General features: G+C 36.7%; 1 protein-coding gene across 3 annotated transcripts in view; it reads right to left on the bottom strand.

The window, feature by feature from the left end:
- LOC122751490 (sodium channel protein type 1 subunit alpha) overlaps window positions 1-24,134 on the bottom strand; it is a 209,111-nt gene that overhangs the window by 120,556 nt on the left and 64,421 nt on the right. For all 3 annotated transcript variants that reach the window (XM_043998558.1, XM_043998559.1, XM_043998560.1), the window contains exon 3: window positions 11,296-11,608. In XM_043998558.1, the coding sequence (XP_043854493.1) occupies window positions 11,296-11,559 (264 nt within the window). In that variant the 5' untranslated portion in view covers window positions 11,560-11,608. The remainder of the gene's footprint in view (window positions 1-11,295; window positions 11,609-24,134) is intronic.

Below are 24,134 nucleotides of genomic sequence, written 5' to 3'. Positions count from 1 at the left end.
GGTAAGAACTGCTAAGAGGCTTCTTGCCTCTGGGCTTGCTCATTGGAAGTTCTAGGCATTGATTTCTTCAAATAAGGGTGGTGGAGGTAATAAGAAGATAAAATGAAGGGGAAATTATATAGGAATCTCATATATTGCTTAAGTATTTCCAGACTCTCCATTTTCTAGGCAAGGAGAGGCTTATGTAAGAAAAGATTAAGATCTTAGACTTAATGATAGAAAGGGTTACAAAGACTATCTCACTTTCCAGATGAGGTCCCAGGAAGTTCAATGGCAACCTAGGTCACACAAGTAGTAAGCTTCGGAAGGGAGAGTTGAACCCCGTTCCCCTGATAGCATTCTTTCTGCAATGGTGGGTTGTCTTCCTGATCTAAGATTTTACTGTGTTATAAACAGAGAAAGGGGTAAGTTGAGTAAACCCTGGATTGGGGGGGTGTGGTGTGTCAGAGGTCCTCAGTTCAAAACCTTCCTCTGAAACTTATTGTGAAAATCACTTTATCTTCTTGGGGCTTTAGTTTCTTCCTCTGTAATATGAGAACATTGGACCAGATGATCTCTAAAGTCCCTTTTATCTCTAAGAATATGATAAAACACAAATGCAGATGTACCTAGCTCTAAGTCTGATATATGAAAACTAGTCTTAAAGAACAAATCAATTTGTGTCATTATTCAAATTCCTGGATTTACTGTAGTACTTCAGATTGCCAAGTTCTGTATTATCTTTGAAATATAATTAGATTTGCAAAATTTTACATAAAAACATTTCAAAGATATGTGTTGAATAAAGCAAGTTTACTCTGCCGGAATGTGGCCAAAATTAGAGGTGAAATGACAATAGGAAGTACAACAGCTATCTACTAGAATGTTTATCTATTTAAAACCCAACCTTACTTCTCTTCTTCCTTTAGCCACAACCTGCTGGTAATCTTTCAAGGTCTGGTAGACACCTCTTGGGGCATGATGCCACAGGGAAGGGAACAAACCAAAAAGAAAGGTCAGCAGCAGTATAGCCTGTTTTTATGATGGACAAGCATGAAAAAGATGTTTTGGTTCCTTGTGCTACTATGTGCAGATCTGAATAAGTGGGACTGAAGGAGGTAGAGAGGATCAATGGTTCTAGACCAAAGTAATTGTCAATAAAATAATATAATGGGTAAATTAAACAAAATGCCTGAAATTAAGGAAAGACTGAGTGGTGTATGGAGGTAAATTATTGTATATGGAAGTAGCCTTTTTCTCTTCCCCAATCCAAATATCTTAATAAAACACAGATGTATATTGTTCCTGCTCATATCTGTTTCCACTTTTCATTGAACTATACCATTTATGATTATATTATTTTTTAAAGTAGACTGTCCATTGTTGGGGGATCCACTTAAAAGATGTGTAGTTTAAATATTTCCCTAATTTATCAATAAGTATCCTTTAGTAATCCCCAATTTCTCCTAGAAATAAAAACATGTCTTTTAATACCAAAACATCCTGGCATTGTTATATGGCTATGACTCATGGAATGCTATAATCTCTGAAGAATTTAAATGACATAGAGAGAGCAATGGAAAGGTGTATGGTAAGTGTTAACATGTGCAGTGCATAAAAAAAGGAGCTTCAAAGAAAATCTGAGTAAAGGATTTTTAAGGATAGTTAGGTGGTGTAGTGAATAGTGTTGGACCTGGAGTTGGGGATATTTGAGTTCAGATTCATCCTCAGACATTTAGTAACTGGGTGACCCTTAGCAAGTCACCTAATCTGTTTCCTCAACAGCAAAACAGGGATAATAATACCAGGGTTTTTATAAGGATCAAATGAGATAATATTTGTAAAGTGATTAGCCCAGTGCCTGGCACACAGTAGGTGTTTGATAAATGCTTATTTTATTGGAGAAATGTATGAGCAATGGCGGATGGGTAGCCTCAATGCTGCCATACTGTTGGTTTCAGGAGATACTAAGGATGCCTCCAGTGCAGAGGGTAGGCCCTCTGTGGAAAGCATACGGAAGAGGTGGACACAAGCTGAATAAGATAAAGAAGAATGTATGGGATTAAATTGTCATTTTTGGAGGGACTATCCAAATTTATGAGATCATCAACCACCTGCATATTTTGAATACTGATAATTATGTTATAGAGGAAAAAATCAGAGGCTTACTCATATTATGATTTTTGTTTTGTTTTATTTAACTAAAATCTTCCCCTATATCTTCCTAACTTGTCAATAAGTTAAAATATGAGATCAGATCACTATCATGGGATCATATATTTAAAGCTGGAAGGAGACTAAAATCATCTAGTCAAAACCTCTCATTTTACAGAACAGGAAACTAAGGCCTAAGGAGGGTAAGTGGTTCACTCAGGGAAATTAGGAAATATACATTTATTAAACATCTACTTAAAGCTAGGCACTTTACACATATTATTTCATTTGATCCTCACGAGAACCCGAGGGGTTAAGTGCTATTATAGTCACCATTTTACAGCTGAGGAAACTTAGCCAGATAGAAGTTAAGTGACTTGTCCCGGGTCACACAGCTAGTAAGTGTCTAAGGCCAGATTTGAATTCAGGCCTTCTGGATTTCAGGCCTCCATGTTCTATTCAACTTGCCATCTAGTTAGATGACAGAGCCAATATCCTCACTTTAAGTTTGTTGCTCTATCTGTGGCATTGCACTTTTATTCTGGTAGGATTTATTTCTTACAAAACTATTTTTCTTTATTTCTATATTTGTTCTTTTCAAAACTAGGTTACCTCCTAGTACTTTTTTTTTTCTTTTTCTATGTTTTTGAAAATGATTAGGTTGTGATTTTTTTCCAGGATCCTTTCTACATTGGAAATAGTAATTTTTTTAGGTTTATAGTTTCTAGGATGATTGGTTTTCCTTTTTCTAAATATAGACATTATATTAACCACTTATATAAGTACAAGAGCTATGTCCTTTTGAATTATTATTTTAGACATTAATTTAAGCCTGACTCTTTCACCTAAACTTCGTAAGAATTGCTAATAAGAAAGAAAAAAAACTTCAACCACCGTACTTGTGTACTTTCTGCTGGTGGTAGTACTGAATGCACCATCAAAGTCAGACCAGAGGAGAGGAAATGTGCAATGATCTAAACATTGGAACATTTATTCTTGTTTAATTTAAAATTAGGGGCCTTGCTTCAAGGACTAAAATAAAGCATTGTATTGTGTGTTGAATATGTCAGAGGACGAGGCAGTGGGAATGTTTCTATTTTTATTCTATTGGAAGTTCTCTTAGTGTTTTGTCCTTTTGAAGTGACAGTCATTGAAAGGAAATGGTGCAAAAGAGCCTTAGGAAGGAAATGATCTATTCACACTAAAAAGTATCATCCAATACATTTATACCATTAGCCTGGGTACAGAATTTCCCATAGACTTCCTAAGGTGTTCTAATTCTTCTAACACTTTACTCTTTTGCCATACACTCCTGCAATACAGTAACACTGACCTCCTTGCTATTGTTAATCAAAAAGATACTCCATCGGGGCAGCTAGGTGGCACAGTGGATAGAGCACCAGCCCTGGATTCAGGAGGACCTGGGTTCAAATTTGGCCTCAGACACTTAACACTTACTAGCTGTGTGACCCTGGGCAAGTCACTTAACCCCAATTGCCTCACCACCCCCCCCCCCCCAAAAAAATTAAAAGATACTCCATCTCCTGACTCCATGAATTTTCACTGGCACTTTCCCCTGCTTGGAATTCTCTCCCTCTTCCTCTCTGCCTGCTGGACTTCCTGGCTTTCCTCAAGTTCCAGCTAAAATCCAACTTTCTACCAGAAGGCTTTCCCAATCCTTATTAGTGTCTCCACATATTAGGTGTTTAATAAATGCTTATTGACTAAAGAACTGGAGCTTTTAAGGGGGTGTCAGTATCATTCTATTTGATAAGGTCATCTCACATCTTATAACAAGATAAGCTCCAAATTTGTTCATACCCTAAACAGAAAAGGTCAAACCATAAATAAATTTGAGAAACATGGAAAATAATTATCTATTATTATATCTATGGAAAGGGGAAGGATTTATGACCAAACAAGGGATAGGAAGGATAACAGAAGATAAATTGGTTAATTTTTATCACAGAAACTAAAACGTGTTTGAACAAACATATCCAATAAAGTTAAGATTAGAGGGGAAACAATTAACAGGGAAAAGCTTTGCCTCAAATTTCTCAAATATCTCATTTCCAAGAAATATGAAAATTGATTTAAATTTGTAAGAATAAAAGTCATTCCCCAATTGATTAACAGGCAAAGTATATGAACAGTACATTCTCTAGCAAAGAAATATGCTATTTATAGTCATATAAAAAAGATCCATATCATTAACAGAGAAATACAAGTTAAAGCAATTCAGAGATTCTACCTCATACATATAAGAATGGCAAAGATGCCAAAGAAGGGGAAAAATAAATATTGGAGCGACTGAGAGAGCAAGCACATTGATGCACTGCTGGCAGACCTGTGAATAGGTATAAATGATTTAGAAATCAATTTGGAATAACACCTACTGATAGGCCTATGGCCAAAAGACACCAAAGAAACAGGCTTTATGTATAAAAAATATATCAGCTTTTTTTAGTGGTGGCAAAAACTGAAAACTAAATGATTTCAATCCTTTGAGGAATGGCTAAATAAGCTGTGGTATATGAATGTTATGTAATACTATTGTGGTATAAAAAATGAGAAAATAGATTATTTCAAAGAGACAGGAAAAGGCATATGAACTGATGCAGAATGAAGTAAGCAGGACCAGAAGAACAATTCATGCTCTAACATCAACATTACAAAAACAAGCAATGTAAGATAAATTGATGAAGAATGAAATCAGCAAAACCAGAACAATTCATATAAACAACACTGTAAAACAGTTTTGAAAGCTCTACAAATTATGATCAATATAATGATCATTCATAATTCCTGAGGACCTATGATAAGACATTCTAATTACTTCCTGACAGAGACATGCTAGATGTAAGGTTCAGAATAAGACAGAAGGTAGTGATCACCTTATCTTTTGCCTATATTACATGAAAACACATGAGTTACTTGTTTATTAAAAAAAACTCTTTATGGTAGCCTAAATTTGATTATGATATTTCAATAAACCCTAATGAAATAAAGCACACTCTAGGTTTCTTGGTACTACCTCTCAAATGGCCTTTTTCATATGGGATATTACTAAGACATTTGGGGCAAGCACACATATTGATTTTTCAGAACCTTTCCAGGGGAAGAACTTCTTTATTTTCTTTTTCTCAAAATCACTAGGAGATCTCTTAGTTCCATTTCATATTTCTGCTATAATAATCATAGCTTTGGCCAGTTGTTTGTAATACAGAACTTGCCAAACACTCATGCTTCTAATTGTGGGGTTTTATTTACTTCAATTTGATTTAAGGAATTTGATGGGAAGTTGGTTTTTTTCAAATTTACGATTTACTCTTACTTACATTATTATGCCTCTAGACCTTCCAAAGTAAAAGATCAGGCTAAAAGAGTAGAGTGTATTATTCAGTCTGTACTGAAGTAGATTGTCAGAGAAGACTAGCCAGAGACTTCCTAGGGTTCTCATCTCTGAGAATATGCCATTCCACATTAAACAAGAGGAGCCAATCCTACTAAATACTCATAAGGTGAACCTCAAGACTTGTCTTGGACCTTTTGCATGCAGAATATATGGAAGGAAATACAAGATATGGAAGGAAATACAAGATAAAGATGACCATAATTCTGGATGTTGCACTATCTGCAAACTATTGTTCAATTTGTCTTTTCTAAGAAGCATGAAGCTATCCCAAAGAATGATCTTGAACTATAATAGAGGCCACAGGGACTGTATTACAAAAGTGTCAGGGTGCAGATAGGCCAATGTGATATCACTGTGTTAATGGAGAAAGTGTTTCTCCAAGGGTGACCTGACAACAGCAGAAAATTTACAAGCATCTCTTTTACAGCCATTTTGACATTGGTTTTTCAGGCACACTTCTTCAGGGTTCACCAGAGCCACAAAAAGAAGCAATTGATAATTGTTCTTTCTTGTTGCAATGGATTCACCTGATACTCCTGCCCTCCTCTTCCTCCTCCCTGGTGCTAGGAACATTGTATCACGATGTTGAGAAATTTGTTCTTTTGCATTTCCCTTATAGTTGTGGGGTTTCAAGGAATGGATTTTCTTCCTTAGGATTTCTGTGGCAATAGGATGACTTAGTAATGGGACCAACAAGATGACGGATTAGACACTTTCTTTGATCCCTGTGACCTCTCAAACATCTCCAAAATGAGAATTATGCATAAGGGACAACCAAGAACCCTAATGACATTAGGCAATAAAAGAACTGTCATGGGAAGACAGGAAAACCTGCTTGTCCCTTTCTTGTCTGAACCAGGATGTTGCCCCATGTTATGTTCTTTTCCTACTTCACTAAATAATTTCCTCAAGGGAAGAATAAAAAAAATATAAGAAGCTATGTCATTCTCTACTGGGAATGAAAAAGAAACCTACACGAGGCAGCATGGCAGAATTGCTACTTCTTTGAATTTACTTTAATAAATGTCTTTGTCTTTATGCTGTTTATTCCCTACCTACTGTTAAATGTGAAATGTGCACCTTTGCAAATTCACTGATAAAAGGGTAAAAAAAAAAGATATTTCTGTAAAAACAGTATGGGAAATCATCCTACCCTGCAACAAACAGATTATTATAATTTAATATGTATGGAAACATTTCTAAATAATACAACAACCTCGCTCACTTCTAAAAATTACGACTTTAGGTATCTCATTCTATTCCCATAAAATTATATATTACTAAAATATATTTCCTTTCATGGAATTGATCTTTCATGTATAATTTCCAGAAGTATATGAGGAAGAAAAAGATATTTTTCTAACAAACAGAAGTAGGTGAAATTCACTGAAAATCAAGAGTAACAAAATCAAGTTTTCAATCACAGGAAAACTATGAAAAGATTACCACCAGAAAAAAAAATGTTTTCACCAACTAAAATGTTCCCTTCTATTTAGCATAAAAGAAAATGTAGCTTAATACTCAGTTCTGAGCATCACTTGATTGGTTCTAACAGGGCATAGAATCCTGTTTTTGATATTACTGCCTTCTGGCCCTTATGCCATTGTTCTTACCTTCTGCTTTTCAAGTTCTAAACCCTTTGTGGATCAGGAAGGTTCCCAAGATTTCCTTTTGGTAAGAATGTGCATGAGAAAATCTCTACCAAGTCCAGGCACCGTTTTCAATTTTACCTGAACTTGGCTTAAACCATTATAGCAAGGGTAATGATATCTTTTTGGGGGGTGGGGGGGGAAACTTACATAATTTGCTTAAGAGAAGTTAAAAAGATTCAGGTGCATGTTATATACCGGAAATAGTAATATGTTTGTAAACTCACTGACAATAATTGTGGAACATCACAAAGGCGCCAGTGTGATTTGTGTTGATCCCATCTCTTTAAACTCCTCAGCTACAACACACAGTACTTTATCCTCAGTCAATTCATGTTGGATTCTGCAATGGTGTCTAGAATACAGATACTTTTTCTCATTCAGTATATTATCAGGAATGAGCCCTAACTCAATGTGATGACGTCAGTGACACATGATTCATTTTAGCACTGTAGTTACAGCTCTAGTCTTGGAGAAAGCAACACAATCCCTGATAGTTATAGAGAATTGCATCCCTTTGGACCCAGTGCTGAATCCTTCACTCTGAGGAAGATTCCCCTTGATGTCAGCACTAGCAGGGAACATCAGAATCAGAACCGTCTTCATTGGTCATAACTGCCACCATTCTAAACTCTTTAGCTAAACAGGTGATGAAAAGCCTCAAGGACAATCTGTGCCTACAGTTTGGTTTTAATAAAAAGCATGCAGCTAATTTCAGATACCCATCACTCAAAAGACATTACTCATCAAAAATAAAATGCAATTAATTTTTAAAGGTTAAGATACTGTCAAGATTCCAAATTTTTAAAAGAACAAATAATTCGGGCATTTAAGGTAGGATTTTTTGTTTTGTTTTGTTTTTTGTTTTTTTGTGAGGCAATTGGGGTTAAGTGACTTGCCCAGGGTCACCCAGCTAGTAAGTAAGTGTTAAGTGTCTGAGGCCGGATTTGAACTTAGGTCCTCCTGAATCCAGGGCCAGTGCTCTATTCACTGTGCCATCTAGCTGCCCCAAGGTAGGCTTTTTCATAATGAAATAATTCCATTTGTAAAACAGCCCAAGAGTGAGGTAGAGATTGGTAAATAAAAATCCAAGGAATTTGTCACAGGGGAAAATGTTACAGGAAGAAAATGAAAATGTTAACTTTATTTAGTAACATAAACTTACCTATATGAGCCATAGGTATATCTTGCACTTTAGATGATCTGTGTATACCACTCTAGTTACATAAGGATTTTAAGATGTGAAATATTACATCAATAGGACAATTACACATTTCTAAACATATTTCCTCTATTATTTTGACAAACTACTTTTCTGGCTGTTTAATCATTGTTCACAAAGTGTGTACCTATAGACAAAACTAGAGGGAATTGAAGAAATGAAGCTAATCTAAGAAAGTATGTAGAAACAGTCTTAAAATTCTTACTTTCAATATTCTGGAAAGGCTGAGACTTTGTTCAGGGCTTTTAAAGCTTCCTATTTCCATATCATCATCACAGGGTATTCCCTCTCAATTATAGCAACATATATCCACCTGAAAAAGTTCCTTAATAGGAATATTTCATGGAGTGAGTTTAGTTTCTAAATTATCCACAAGAATGGATTTGTTCCTTCCCAAATGTTAATTTGTTGTTACATAATCTTGGGAACAGTACATAGGCTGAATGCCAATTTTCTTCTGCTGTTTTGGGCAATGGAGGTTCTATTTTTTTTAGCCCGAGTTGAGGCAAGTCATGTAGCAAAATTGAGGAATAAGTGCTGACTAGACTGAGTGCTCCATTGGTATCTATTACATGGTAAGGAAATATGAGGAAGGCTCCCAGGGGTTTATAGGAGTGTATAGAAGGAGATGGACAAGGGTTACATAGGAAGGGCAGTCACAAATGAATTTCATGCCCTATTATTGGAGGGAATACCCACATAGATGACAAAGATACAGTGAAATATTGGAATACTAGAGAATCCAAGTTTAGTTGTAGTGAAACATGAAGGGATAATGCTTGTCCTACTGTACTGGTCTGAAATAGGAACTCTTGAGTATCAGCGGCTGGAGAGAAAGGAAAGGCCTTGCAAACCACAAAGACATATAATATACTTTCATTACAAAACATACTACACAAAATTAACAGTTGGCTTCTGGAACTGCATAGAGTATATGTCTGAAATATCAAAATGCACAGTAGTTCACAATTTAATTATTTACTCTTGAGTTTTAACTACTCCTAGGACATAAATACCCATGAAAATCACTTAGATTACTTTGGACTTTGGCTTTTTAGAGGTCACGTCAACTTTACTGCCAAAAATTAATTTTAATGACAAAAATAGGTATCCATATTTGTGATTAAAAAGTGGAGTTATAAAATTGATAAGCTCTTAACTACCATGACTTGACAGTATAGTAATAGAGTACAAACATGCAAATAGGGAAATTAAAAACTAGAGACAATGATTATCCCCTCACTTCCTGTAAAATCTTCAAGGCAAAAAAATGTGCTTGATTTAAAGTAGTGTTCAGGTCCTGATTCTATATGTGTTGCTAATTGCATGTGAGGGAGACATTGGCTCTGAAGCTCATTATGAGGTACTAGTCATAACGGCCTCAAAGGATACAGGCCCAAAGCAACAAATTGGCCTCAGTTGGCAGGAACTTACTCAACGCGCAATGAGGGGGTGGGGGATAGGGGTTGTAAATCAAGACTCTTCAAGGTTTTTCAGGCATTTTCAGACATGAGTGGACTACAACCAAAAAAATCTCATTGCTTAATTACCATCTCTCTTGTACTTGTGGCTTATAACTGTTTGCTCAGTCCTATGCTTATGAAAGACCATCCAAATAAATCAATTTACTAAGACTATGTGTGATTGAGAAGCCTCAGAGTACAATTGAGAAAGGGCTAGCTTTTGGGTCAGGGAGAACTTGTCTGGGTTTAGCTCCTACTTCTGACACACACTGGCTGTATGACCCTGAACAAATCACTTAACTTCTCAATGCTCTAGGCTACTCTAAGACTATGAGCTGTGGGAGGGCTTGTTCATCTCCATTGGAGAAAGGGTTTTCTCCACAGGGCTTTTCTCCAATTGGGAACTACTCACACCAATGAAATCACAGGTCTAAACAAACACAAAGTAAAAACATAGTATGATTAACCAATTTTCTTGAGAATAATAAATGGAGGCTATAACCATCCTTTGATTTCATCTTCAGATACTTCTTTTGAGTACATTATGGTTCCTATGATTGAGTGATGTGTGTATTGTAGATGGGGTGTGAATTCTGTCAAGTAAAATAAGGCTTCTCTGGGAAAAGAAAGAAAATATTCCAATTTGTGGAGTATATGTAATATAAACCTCATTTCCTATTTCAATGTCTCATCTTCATTAAAAGTCTCGGGGGGGAGGGACACTGAGTTCTCAAGGGCTTTTCCAATGAAGTGCAATCTTTTGGCAGCGCTACCAAGGTAGGAAGACTTCATTGTGTGTCTGTGGATACACTGTCATCTGAGGACCAGTGAAGCTCAGTTTAGGAGGATCATCACTAGATGAAGAGCCAGCACATCATGACTGTTTCTTAGCCACATAAACTCATTAAATTATACACTAAAGTGAGAAGGGGATGCAACCTATATTAGTGGAAAAGCTACCCATAAGAATGAAAACATGGAACCCTTGAAGTGCTGAAGTAATGTGATTACAGTGAAGAACCCTCCAGGTCTCAGGCTAGAGAACTAAATAACACTAACATTTATTAAGGATACTTATAATTTGCAATTATTTCAACATCTGTGCACACGGAAGATATATCAGATAACCATAGAGAAACTAAACTGTTTGAAGAATTCCTACTATGTAAGGTCACCTGCTGTTTGAGGTAGCAATCTATTTTTTATAAATCCATCATAATGCATTTTGGAGAGTTCCTTCTTTCACCATAAATACTATCCATTATTAATGAATATGCCAACATGTTTCATTTATTAAGCAGCAAAATACTATGATTTAGTTCTCATGGCAATAAGAGCGTGTGTTGTTGCTCTAACAATCCAAGTATGCAATGTGCAAGTAATCTCAGAATAAGCCTGGTCAAGAACACTCACTTTTTTATTGATATAATATGGGTCCAGGTCCTCCAAGGGCTCAGACACCATTCCAGGTGGAATGTCTCCATAAATAAATGGAAGGGACTTTCCAGCTTCCAAGTCACTATTTGGCTTTGGGCCGTTTTCGTCGTCATCTTTCTTGTCTGGTTTTGGATTCTTAGCTTTCTCTTCTGCAATGCGTTGTTCAATAGCCGCAAGAGATTCTCTGGTGAAGTAGTTGAAGCTGTCAGGTCCTGGTGGTACAAGCACTGTTTGCTCCATCTTGTCATCCTGCACATTTTAATCACCATTTATTCTGCATAGGAAAATGCTAAGAGAAATAAGAAAACAAGTCTTTAGAATGACAGTTATGAGAAAGTACAAATGGTAGCAACTATACAGGCTTGATGCTATTAATAAGCTACAAATAATGAAGCAGCTAAGTGGTGTACTGGTCCTAGAATCAGGAACTCGAGTTCAAATCTTGCCTCAGACATTTCGTAGCTGTGTGATCGTGGGAAAGTCATTCATACACTATCTGCCTCAGTTTTCTCAACTGTTAAAATGGAAATAATAATAGCCCCTACCTCCTAGGGTTATTGTGAAAATTAAGTGAGATAATACTTGTAAAGTCCTTAATAGTGCCTGGCACATAGTAAGAACCTGATAAACACTTGTTCCCTTTTTTTCCCCTCCTATAGATAAGTTAGGTAAGGAAAATGATTCTATGTATTTAAGTGCTGATGAGGATAATTTCTTTAAATCAAGTTTAATAGTCTATTGGTTCTTGGGGCAGCTAGGTGGTGCAGTGGATAAAGCACTGGCCTTGGATTCAGGAGGACCCGAGTTCAAATCCAGCCTCAGACACTTGACACTTAACTAACTGTGTGACCCTGGGCAAGTCACTTAACCCTCATTGCCCTGCTCTCCCCCCCCCCCAAAGAGTCTATTGGTTCTTGACACACCAGTTTTCTGGGCTAAATTTTAATAGGCTCTGATTTTTATCAAACCATAATTTTTATGGATTCAGGAGACAGCCTCAAACAAAGAAGAGAATCTAAGTATAGTTTTAACTGAACTAAATGAGGCTAATTTTAGTCGCAAAAGCCTGAATGCTTATGTGTTGTATGACACTGCTCTTCTTAACTTTGCAACCCACCTACAAGAGGAGAATAGGCTAATGTAGAGATGTCATATCAGTCAACAAAGAGAAAGTGGTAGAAGATAAAATCTGCATCTCTAACTGGCATGTCAGAATACCCACAGCCAGCAGGGTTTGGTGGTGCATGCCTGTAGGCCCTCCTACTGCAGAGGCTGAGGCCGGTTGATTATTTGAGTTGGAGAATTCTGAGCTAGAGCAAGGCTAAGCTGATCAGGAGACCTCATTAAGTCTGGTATTAATATGGTGAACCTTCAATCTGCCTGAAGAGGGGTAAACTGGCCCAGTTCAGAAATGGAGCAGGTCAAAGCTTCCTTCTTGATCAGAGTGGACCAGGCCCATGCGTGTCCATTGCACTTGCAGCCTAGGTGAACTAGTGAAACCTAGACTTAAAAAAAAATATCCACAGTCAAACTGGTAGATGGGATTTAGCATAGCCAGTCTATACCAATGATTTCTTCTCCACAGCTGGATCATGACCTCAATACTGAATATTGAGGTGGTGTTTAGAAAACCAGTTCACCTTTCTATTGCACTGTAAGGTTTACTAAGTGTCTTCCTCACAAAAACCTGTGAAGCAGGTAGTATATGAATTATTATTCTAATTTTTACAAATTAGGAAACTGAGTGTCAGAGAAGTTAAGCCACTTGACTAAGAATATGATCCTGTGATACAGTTTGACCAAATATCATTAGCCCCATTTGACAACGTGGGAACGGAGGCTCAAAAAATTAGCAACTTGTATCAAGGTCATGAAGCAAGCAAGAGCCAAAGTCATGACCTGGAAATGGGGCTTAATTCCAAGTTCAATGCTTTTTACCCTATGTCTTGATTGCAGGTGACCGGCTACATTGACCAGTTTTGCTGTGCTGGGTTTTATTTATCTGACCACACAGATGCATGGAGCAAGGTTGGGACAAATGCTAAAGGTGAAAAGAATAAAAGAGGACTCATTTAGAAAGAAAAGAATCTAGAAGTTTGATGAAAATGAAACTGGGCGGCAGAAATTGGGAAGGGAAGGTGCATGGCATCAGCATGAGGAGATTGTGAGTTGGTTTCTCCTGTACTATGAAAGGTGAGCAAAATGAAACCAGGATGTCATAAACTCCTGCATGAATTGGAACATTTGTGTTGTCACTATGATAAGGTTATTATGGTTCTCCCTACAGTATTAAAAATACTGTGGGGACCAGAAGTCTCTGAGCTCTGCGCTCCACATTACAGAAGTGAATCAGATTTGATGCCAGCTGCCAGGTCCCAAGTGTATTGTTTTAAGGGACATTTAATCTGGGCTCATGTTTCACAGGTGCTACTGAGCCAAATCTTCACGGTGCCGAAGCTACTCCCATTCTGCAAGTTAGGCACCTTTGAAAGCTGCATTAACTCCTTCATACCAGCGGACATTATTCAAGGAATAGTTATTTCAGTGTAAGTTAATGCTATAATAGGCCTATAATATACCCCTGTAATATTTTCAGACCTATCCACTAGAGTTTACAGCCAAAGTGTGTATTCTTTGCTGGAAAGGGGGATGGATTGGAAAGGGGAACCTTTTGCCAAATTTGGCTTTGGGGCCTGGAATCTAAATTCTTGCCAATGAATCTAATTTATTGAAAATTACTATAAAATAAACTACCTGCTTCAATTCTTATGTCTTTTCTTAAATATCAGGAGCTTCCAGCCTCAACCACATGACTCATATGTCTAGTACCTAGTGTCAAAGATCTAGGGATGACATGGGCCTTAGAGATCATGGAGTCCAATCCCCTCATTTAACAGAAGAAGAAACTGAGGCACGGGAATCTTAAAAACTCAAGTGTGTCAGGACTGATAAAACTTTAACTTTTGAAATGCTTTCTGTAATATCTGGTCTCTGTATTTCCATACTCCCCCCCTTTTATTATACTTGTAAGGATTTGGTGTTGCATCATAGAATTTTGTAACTGCAAATGCTATCTTTCTGTACTCTGAGGAATATAAATGGATTGATATTGTTTGCTACAGAATATATATGCATACACATATTTATACATAGTTAAATTAAAAAATAAGGCTCTTTATTCCCATTAAGATTGTAGTGTATTGAGAGGGTTTTTTCCCCCTTGACTCTTTCTATGGAATCTGAGTTAGCATTTCATATGTAGAAGACCAAAAGAGGGGGATAGGGAAAACGCATAAGGCCTTTGATGATTCTCTTGAGAGAGCAAGCCAAGGTCATTTTCTTAACACTTTCCAGATAGTTGGCATATATACACTATGTTAATTATCCCTTATTTTTTTGCCTTCACTCATAGAACCAGCTGAGTTCTCCTCATTCTTCATTTAAGAATAACATCGTAGATAACCTAAATAATATAGAAAGTGGGGCCATGAAGCCTCATAGCACCTGGACACCAAATCCATCTTGTTGGCTAATGTTGAGTCATCCAAAGAATGTTCTGATCTCATAAGATAATTCCCCTCACCCAAGTACTGTACTCATATATCCTAAAGGCTAGATCTGGAAACAGAGGGAAGAGATGAGACCTTGCTCCACCAATAACCATCCTGGAATCCTCAAAAGGAGAGAGCATCTCTGACACACTTTAGGAAAATCTGCAAAACCATATTGTTGGAGGAGCTACCACATGAAGTGAATCTGGGAAACTGCTACAACATCACCTAAGTGTGGCTGTGACTTAATAGTTCTGCAGCTTCCCCTTTCTATCTCTTGCTGGATATAAAAGTTATCCTTTAATAAATAACCTTGGGACACATAAGTGTTGTGTCTATTTCCTTTTCTGTTCCTTTGTGCATATATAGGGTTTCCACATATTCACCCATTTAGAGAGGCATTTGTTACCAAATGAAGGAATTAAAAAGGGTCAGAGAAATTGATCAAATCTCCATGTTTTTGTATTCCTGGAACTCAGGGAGCCTTCATTCCAAACTGCTGCAGCATGTGCCCCTAATTTACACAAGAAGTCTAGCTGGAGGTGATGAGGGCCTGCCCCAGGGTGGTCAAAGTATCAGAGAACAGAAATTGGTTTATATGAGAGATATTCCTTTTCCTGTTTGTAAATCTCTTAGTATTGTGGGCTTATACAACTTTTCAGAGCCAAAATTAATTTCATAAAATCTTTCCTTATAACACTTTGGAGGAATTAGGAAAAATGCATCCTTAGATCAAAGCAGAATTTCCATTCAAATATAGCATTACGTTGAATCTATTTTTTTATTAAATTACAATTCAAAGGAGTCTCACATGGTAATTATTATGTGAATTTCTATAATAGTTACTATGTGATCTGTGATTTCACTATTGAAATAATTATATAATAATACTTAACTATTAAACAAGCAAAAAAATAACCAATTCAAGTGAACTTTCTGTCAGGAGCTGGTACTATTTACAAAATATATTTATATTTAAAATACTTAAGAACAATATGCTTCTAATACATTTAATATATATTTATCTCTAATATATTTGAAAACTCTATGTATTCTACTATTTTGTTTAAAAATGGAAAAATTAGTAAATTCCATTTATCTCTGTAATGAGTCTCCAATTCTCTGCTTCCACTGCCACAACTCGAGTATTGGTCCTCATTGCCACCTATTTGTAAACAAGCAATAGCTTCATGGTAGGTCTTCCTTAAATGTAGATCTGTCCATGTGACTGCTCTGAACATGTGATTCCCCTACTCCATTAATGCTAGTGGCTTCTTTTGACTCTAATATAAAATATTAATTCATCTGTTTTGCTTTTAAAGCCCTATACTACTAGGCACCAACCTTTCTAGCCTCAATGATCATTAACACCCCTCCCCCACTCTTTCATCTAGCCAAATTGGCCTTCTTTCTGTTCCTCATACAGAGGACACCATCTCCACTCTCTATGCCTTTGCACTTGCCATCCCACATTCCTGGAATGCACTCCCTCTTTACCTCTATCTTGCTTTGTCCTTCATTCTTGAAGAGGACCATGACATTGGGGTGATATCAAGACTTGCAGTGAATGGGATTTTAGTGAGGGGGGATGGGCAAGGTCATCAACCTCACTCCTCCAGACCCATCTGTGTCCAGTGGCAAGATATATATCAGGCTGCCTGGAGATGGCCCTAGATAAAGGCAGTTGGGGTTAAGTGACTTCCCCAGAGTCACACAACTAGTAAGTGTCTTAGGTGAGATTTCAATTAGGTCCTCCCAACTTCAGGGCCAGTGCTCTATCCTTTAAGACTCCTCTCATGTACCATCCATCTTCTTCATGAAAGTTTTCCTGATTCTCCCAACCACTTTTTTTTTCGTAAGCCAATTGGGGTTAAGTGACTTGCCCAGGGTCACACAGCTAGTAAGTGTTAAGTGTCTGAGACCAGATTTGAACTCAGGTACTCCTGACTTCAGGCCTGGTGCTCTATCCACTGCAACACCTAGTTGCCCTGCTCCCAACCACTTTTGAATAGGAATTATTTCATTCTTTGTACCTTTAGCCCCGGTGACCACAACAGTATTTGACCTATACTAGATGTGAACTTGTTGATTTCTTGATTCTAATACTCATTACTTCTTTTAAACCATCTTTTATACCTCTAAGAGAATAACCTTTCTCACAGATCTGGTCATGTCAGTACTCAGCTCAAAAATCTTCAGTGCCTCCCTGTTGCCTTTTGAATCAAGTTCAAACTCTTTTATCTGACATTCAAGGCCCTTCACAATCTGGTACCATCATACCTTTATGGCCTTTTTTCATAATGTATCTGTTCATGTATTCTAAACTGGAGTCAATCAGAATGACTCTCTACCCCTTGTTCTTGCTTCCTCCCCCCCCCCCATCATTTCTTACACCTGGAATATCATTCCTTATCCCATTTTGCCTGATCCAAAAGACCTGCTCTGATATACTTCATTGATAGTGACTCTCCATGTTATTATTTTTGTTTATATCATCTATGTTTATATCACTGAAACTCAGATAACCTTTTGAAATCTTCAGGTAATAAAGGAGAATTCTCCTTAATGTGTAAATGGAACTCAATCAATCAGCAAATACTCATTAAGTAATAGCCATGTGCCTTAACATTGCAATTGCTTCTAGGAGAGATGCAAAAGTTTAAATAAGATGTGGTCCCTTCTCCCATTGACCTTAGACTCCATCTGGGAGATAAGATACAAACAAAGGTAACAATAATACACTTTTCATGCAATTGCATATATTAGTGAGATACAAAGCAACATGTAACATGATTTATGATGGGGCAGGTCATTACTAACCAGGTAAATCAATGAAGGCTTCATAGAGGATGTAATGTTTGAATTGGGCTTTAAAGAGATGATAAAAAACATATTAATGCTCCTCAAATATTTTATTTATACTTTGATGCCTAGTCCTTATTGTTCTATATGAGATTATAGGTCTAAATAGTTCTGCTACCCAGTACACAAGGAATATGGAATTGTTGGACTTAATTGAGTGGACCGATTTCAAGTTAGGGGCTAGTTATGGCTATTACAATCTATGGAGGAAATAGAACAAAGAGTTCCCCTTAATACCTCACTCCAAAGACTTCCTGAGCAACGAAGTGAGTTTTTGGAAATGGGAACATATCTTCAAAAAGGACATCTGGTCATTCCTTACCTGTATTTACCCAGAATCTATTTGTATGATCAGAACACTTTCCTCATAAAGAAGTGGATAGATCTTATCAATTTTTGCTTTTTGTTTTGTTTATGATTAATCTGTGTGTGATTTTTTTGCCTCCTTACTTTCTCTCATCATTCCTGCCACTCCCTCATATCCAGTCTGTTGCAAAAATCTTCATATTGAGGCAGTTAGGTGGCTCAGTGGATAAAGCACTGGCCTTGGGTTCAGGAGGACCTGAGTTCAAATCCAGCCTAAGACATTTGACACTAGCTATGTGACCTTGGGCAAATCACTTAACCCTCATTGCCTCACAAAAATTAAAAAAATCTTCATATCTCATTATAACCTTCTTTTATCCTCTGACCTTTCCTTACTACCATGAGGGGGCTCATCACCTTATGCCTGGACTATTGCAATAGCCTGTTGGTTAGACCTTCTGTCTCAAACCTCTCACCTCTCCAGTCTTCATTTGTATCTTATCCCACAAATAGACTATAATGTTGACATGTTGTCTAAATTTTATATTTCCCCTGGCAACTCAGAGTGCTGTGACATATAGTTGTTATTTAATAAATATTTGTTTACTGGTTGAAGTCCATTTTCACCCTGAAGGACAACTCCACTGTATGACCTGATTTTAAGTGATAGCCAAGAAAACTAAGGACTAGAAAAATCTGCATGTTGAGGAAATACTTTTGATTTCTTTGAAAGATCTGTGTAGATTATTTCTTTAACTTCACTAAAATTCAACTCTTATGCCTTATTATAGGTTTAGTTAATCTTGGGTTCTTGAATATTTATGTCAAACTTCAGATATTGGCCCATCAACCCATGATTTCATTGGAAGACTAGCCTGTAATAATAACAAATGAAATTTATATAGCATTTCAAAGTTCAAAGTACTTTACATTACATTATCTCATATGAACGTCATAAAAATTCTATGAGGTTGGTACGATAATATTATTATCCCCATTTTACAGATAATGAAATAGGCTCAGACAACATAAGTGACTTGCTCACACAGCACTCAGTGTCACAAGTATGATTTGTACGCAGATTTTTCTGACTCTGGATCTAACATACTATTGATTACATACCATTCTGTCTCCACTCTAAACATAGAGCAAAACTTCTTTGGACTAGATGGTTGCTGAAGTCTTTTTCAAACTCAGATTCTCTAATTCTGTGATCATATGGTGGAAATGTTTCATATAATAACATAGTATCTATGAAATGAAATAGTTCTAAATGTGACTCTTGATAATTGGTATAATATATTTATCAATCCTGGGATATATTTTTCCCTCTAGTTTCCAGTTTTGATTTAGGAAATGAGTTACAAATTCAGATTCTAGTCTTCTAGTCCTAGATTAGTGCTGGGTATATTCTATAGAAACCTAAACACTGTATTTTTGTCAATGTACAAAGTAAATTTAAATATTTTTTTATTTAAGTGATAGGATGGTCAAGTTTTAAGGATATGGAAAGAGATTATTTTACTCAGTCAATTATATCATCAAGGAACATCTGACATAGGATTTTATGGTATAATGCTAACAGCAGGAGAGCAAGACATGAATGTAATATGTATCGTTCCCAATACATATAGTTTGTCATAAATGTTTTCCTTCCCAGAGAAAATTTCATGCATAACAATACTAGACCTGACAGGAAACAGGTTTGCCTTGCAGTAAGGAGGATGGTATGAATGGTTAACCACATGGCTGTGATTATCTCTGTAGTGCCCTTGGCATGCCTTTATTTGTGGCAAACTTACTTACTCATGGATTCTTGCAGTTCATCCTGATCAAACTTCAAAACCTCTCTAACCCAGACTGAGGCAGAAGAGTTTGTACAACTTGGAAGATTCTACACTAAAGAGGGATGGCAATCCCTCTATATAAATATACTCTTTCAGAGAATTATAGAAAGGTTATCTAGTCTACCCCCTTAATTTTGCAAAATAAAGACATGTTTAGTGTTGTACATAGCTTTAAGAAATATGGCTTGACGGGCAGCTAGGTGGCGCAGTGGATAAAGCACCAGTCCTGGATTCAGGAGGACCTGAGTTCAAATTTGGCCTCAGACACTTGACACTTACTATCTGTGTGACCTTGGGCAAGTCACTTAGTCCCTATTGCCCCACCAATATCTATATCTATATCTATATCTATATCTATATCTATATCTATATCTATATCTATATCTATATCTATATCTATATCTATATCTATATCTATATCTATATCTATATCTATATCTATATCTATATCTATATCTATATCTATATCTATATATCTTGAGTAAATTGAATTGAATGGACCATTATCTTTTACACCAAAGCTTCTCGATTCTACAATATCTCTTATATCCTTACACTATGCCTCCTGCCATTGTCCTCAGAAAGACCTTCACAACAGATTTCTGAATTATTTCAATAACCTCCTTGCAGATCTTTCCATATCCATTCTCTTTTTACCTTTAATCCAACCTTAAAATTGACAAACTATTTTTCCTTATGCATGTCTGGTTGGATGGATCTTTTGCCTAAAGATAATCCAGCTGCTCCTAATTTCTTACTAAACTGAGTTCCAAATCTTTTGCCTTGCATTCAAGGCCTGCCACAATCTTCTAGCACCCAACTTTTCTTGCTTTATCTTGTATAATTCCCCTCTGGGTACTCTACTGAACTGCCATCCCCTCAACACATCCTATGCCTTACATTTCTATGTCTTTGCTCATGCTATCCCCTAGCCTACATATATTTAGAATCCTTCTAAAACACTACTGCCTCATTGATCCCCTCTGTTAGGAACAACCTTACCACCTTAGACTTCACCTAGTGATAGCCAACATTTAAATAAAGTTTTAAGGTTTTCTAAGTGCATTTTCTCATTTTATCTTCACGACCACTCACTGAATTAGTTGTTATTATTTCCATTTTACAGATAAAGAAATTGACGATCAGAGAAGTTAAATGACTTTTCCATGGTCATACAATTAATGTGTCTAAGGTAGGGCTCAAGGTAGTTCTTCCTGACTCCAGGTCCAGTCCTTTTCCCAGCATACCACACTCTCAACTCCCAGCTATGCTTATAATATATTATATATTACAGTTGTTTATATGCTTAGCCCTCATTTAGAGAGTAAACTTCTTAAGACAGGTACCATGTATTTTATGCCTCATTTCATTCCCCTTAATCCCTCAGCATAGTGTTCTACACACAATAGCCATTTAATAAATTAGTTGAATTGAACTGAATTGAATACAGGACTTTTTTCCCTATTGAGGGTCATAGATTAATATGAAAGCATCAATCAAACTTCACATGAGTAATAGCGCCTTCGTTTGTTTTTTCTATATCCATTTTTTTAAAATCCTAAAGAGGTCATTTGATGTAGTGCATAAAGAATCAGATTTGAAGTCAGGAAAATCTGGGTTCCAGTCCTGCTTCTGTCTCATAGTGGGTGTGTGTGACTCAGGGCAAGTCTCAGTGTCCCAAGCAACTCTTTAGGACTATAAATTGCAGAACAGATAACTGATCTTCATGGGCAGAATGAATTATCTCACTGGGAGTTCATTATACTAAAGAAATCACAGATCCAGATAAAAAGATCCCACAAAAACCTTTCCTATTGATAGTTTCAAATGAACTGGAAATACAAAATCCTACTCACTAAATAAATAAGAAAAAAAATTGATATAATATTTCATTAAGAAAAAAGAAAGATGAGAGGGGGTACAAATAAAGGTAAAGACAGGCAAAGAAGAAAAGATATTAAAAACCTGTCAGAGAGAAAAAGATATGCAAAGAGAATAATGCACACAAGTACAAAGGCAGATACATACACAGAAGAAACAAGAGACAAATTGACTTCAGAGAGGAGGCAAAAAAGAAAGAGATATATGTAGGTTACATATATATATATATATATATATAACTCTGTAGGTTACATAATATGGAACACAATACATAAATAATATAAAATATACTATATTATAACATACATATATATGCATACACACACATACACATTCTATTCCATTCCATTACTCAACATGAATGAGCATCTTCTACCCTGAGTAATGGTTACTATGGGGAGATATAAAGAAATATGACAGTCCCTGCTCTCAAGGCGTTTATAGTTTAGTTAGGCAGACTAGAATAACAGAAGAAAGGGCATATGATCAGGAGTTAGAAAATTAACATTATAATCCCTTCTTTGATTATAATTATGTTATAAAATTATAATTCCCTGTCTTGATATGTGACCTCAAACAAATCCTCCCACTTCTTTAAGCACCATTTTTTTCATGTGTAAAAAGGAGAAATTAGAACAGGCAATTTCTAAGAGATTTTTTCTTGCTAACATTAATCTATGAAAATCAAATGGTCATATGAACTAAATAAATACAAAAGTTATCACAATACCATCTGGAACAATCTGTCAAATTATGTTTCTGGTAGGAACAATATCTACCAGCGTCCTCATCAGATACCATAAGGCAGGCTACTTTCCCCCCTAAAAGATAATAAAGCTATCCCCACGACTTGATTTCTTTAGGGGGCTAAGATTCAAACTGCTGACTTGGCTTTCTTCTTGCCTAAGGGCATAAAAGTGCCTAGTTTATGAGGAGGCAATGCTTTCAGATTTGGTAAGCATCCCATTGCAGAGTGAGTCACCATATCCTGCTGACCACGCCCTTTGCACCAATGCATTTCCACTGTATCCTTGCTGGGTATCTTTTCTGTGCTATGGCTAAGTAAAGCTCCTTCTGTTGGAAATCAAGTCAAAAAGCATTTATTAAGTGTCTGCTAATGATAGATATTATGCTAAGCGTTAAAGATGCAAAGAAAAGCAAAAAGCAGTCCCTGATCTCAAAGACTTTATAATTTATTGGGGGAAATATACAACAAACTATGTACAAGATATAATGGATATACAAAAATAATATAAATATGTATACATATGGATGTGTATGTGTTAATTTGCAGGTAATCTCACAAGGAAAGCAAAAGAATTAAGGAGGACTAGGAAAGGCTTCTTGTAGGAGGAGGGATATTTAGCTAATTTGAAGGAATCTAAGGAAGCCAAGATATGGAGATGAGGATGGAGAGAATTATAGGCATGTGGGGCAGCCTGTAAAAGTGCATGGAGTCAGGGCAGCTAGATGGCGCAGTGGATAGAGCACCGGCCCTGGAGTCAGGAGTACCTGAGTTCAAATCCGGCCTCAGACACTTAACACTTACTGGCTGTGTGACCCTGGGCAAGTCACTTAACCCCAATTGCCTCACCAAAAAAAAAAAAAAAAAGTGCATGGAGTCAGGAGATAGACTACATTATGAAAGCAACAGCAACAAGTCCAGAGTCACTGGATTGTAGAGCATGTAGAAGGTAGTAAGATGTGAGGAAAAAAAAGAGGATTTTATATTTGATTCTGGATGTAATAAAGAACCACCGGATTTTATTAAATAGAGGGTTAACATGGTCAGACCTGGACTTATTAACTGTTATGTGGTCTACCAATGTCTCGTTTCTGTCAAATATTGAAACTGAACTATCGGATTTGATTGATTTAAGTCTGGCCTACGATAAATGGTGTAATCAATAAGTGCTATAAGTTCAGAGGAAGAAGAGATTGCTATGTCCCATAACATACCACAGCTCCATTCTGTTCCTGAGAAGCAAACAAAAGGCTATAATGAAAGTTCAGAGGGAAGTGCTTCATAGTTTGGGGGGAGGGATAGTTCTACTGCTATTGTAATAAGTAATGATGCTATAGAGCAGTGGTTCTCCAAGTATGCTAGGTGGGTGAGGTCAAAGCTCTTCATAATAATACTAGGAAATTTTTACTTCTAATATGGTAAATATCAATAGAGATAACTTGCACAAACAAAAGATTTGGGGAATCCTCAACAGTTTATGAGTGAAAAGGAGGCCTGAAACCCAAAAGTTTGAAATGGCTGCATGTGGTGGATCCTGTGTACAAGCACAAATTTGACTGCATTGTCTTATTCTGGAGGAAGGGGAAAGAGTAATCTAAAGGCGGGGTCTCTAGAAGTGCACAT

Source organism: Dromiciops gliroides, chromosome 3, assembly GCF_019393635.1.
Source record: "Dromiciops gliroides isolate mDroGli1 chromosome 3, mDroGli1.pri, whole genome shotgun sequence".
Classification (NCBI taxonomy): Eukaryota; Metazoa; Chordata; class Mammalia; order Microbiotheria; family Microbiotheriidae; genus Dromiciops; species Dromiciops gliroides.
The sequence above is the reverse complement of the archived record's forward strand: the minus strand, read 5'-3'. Positions and strand labels throughout refer to the sequence as shown.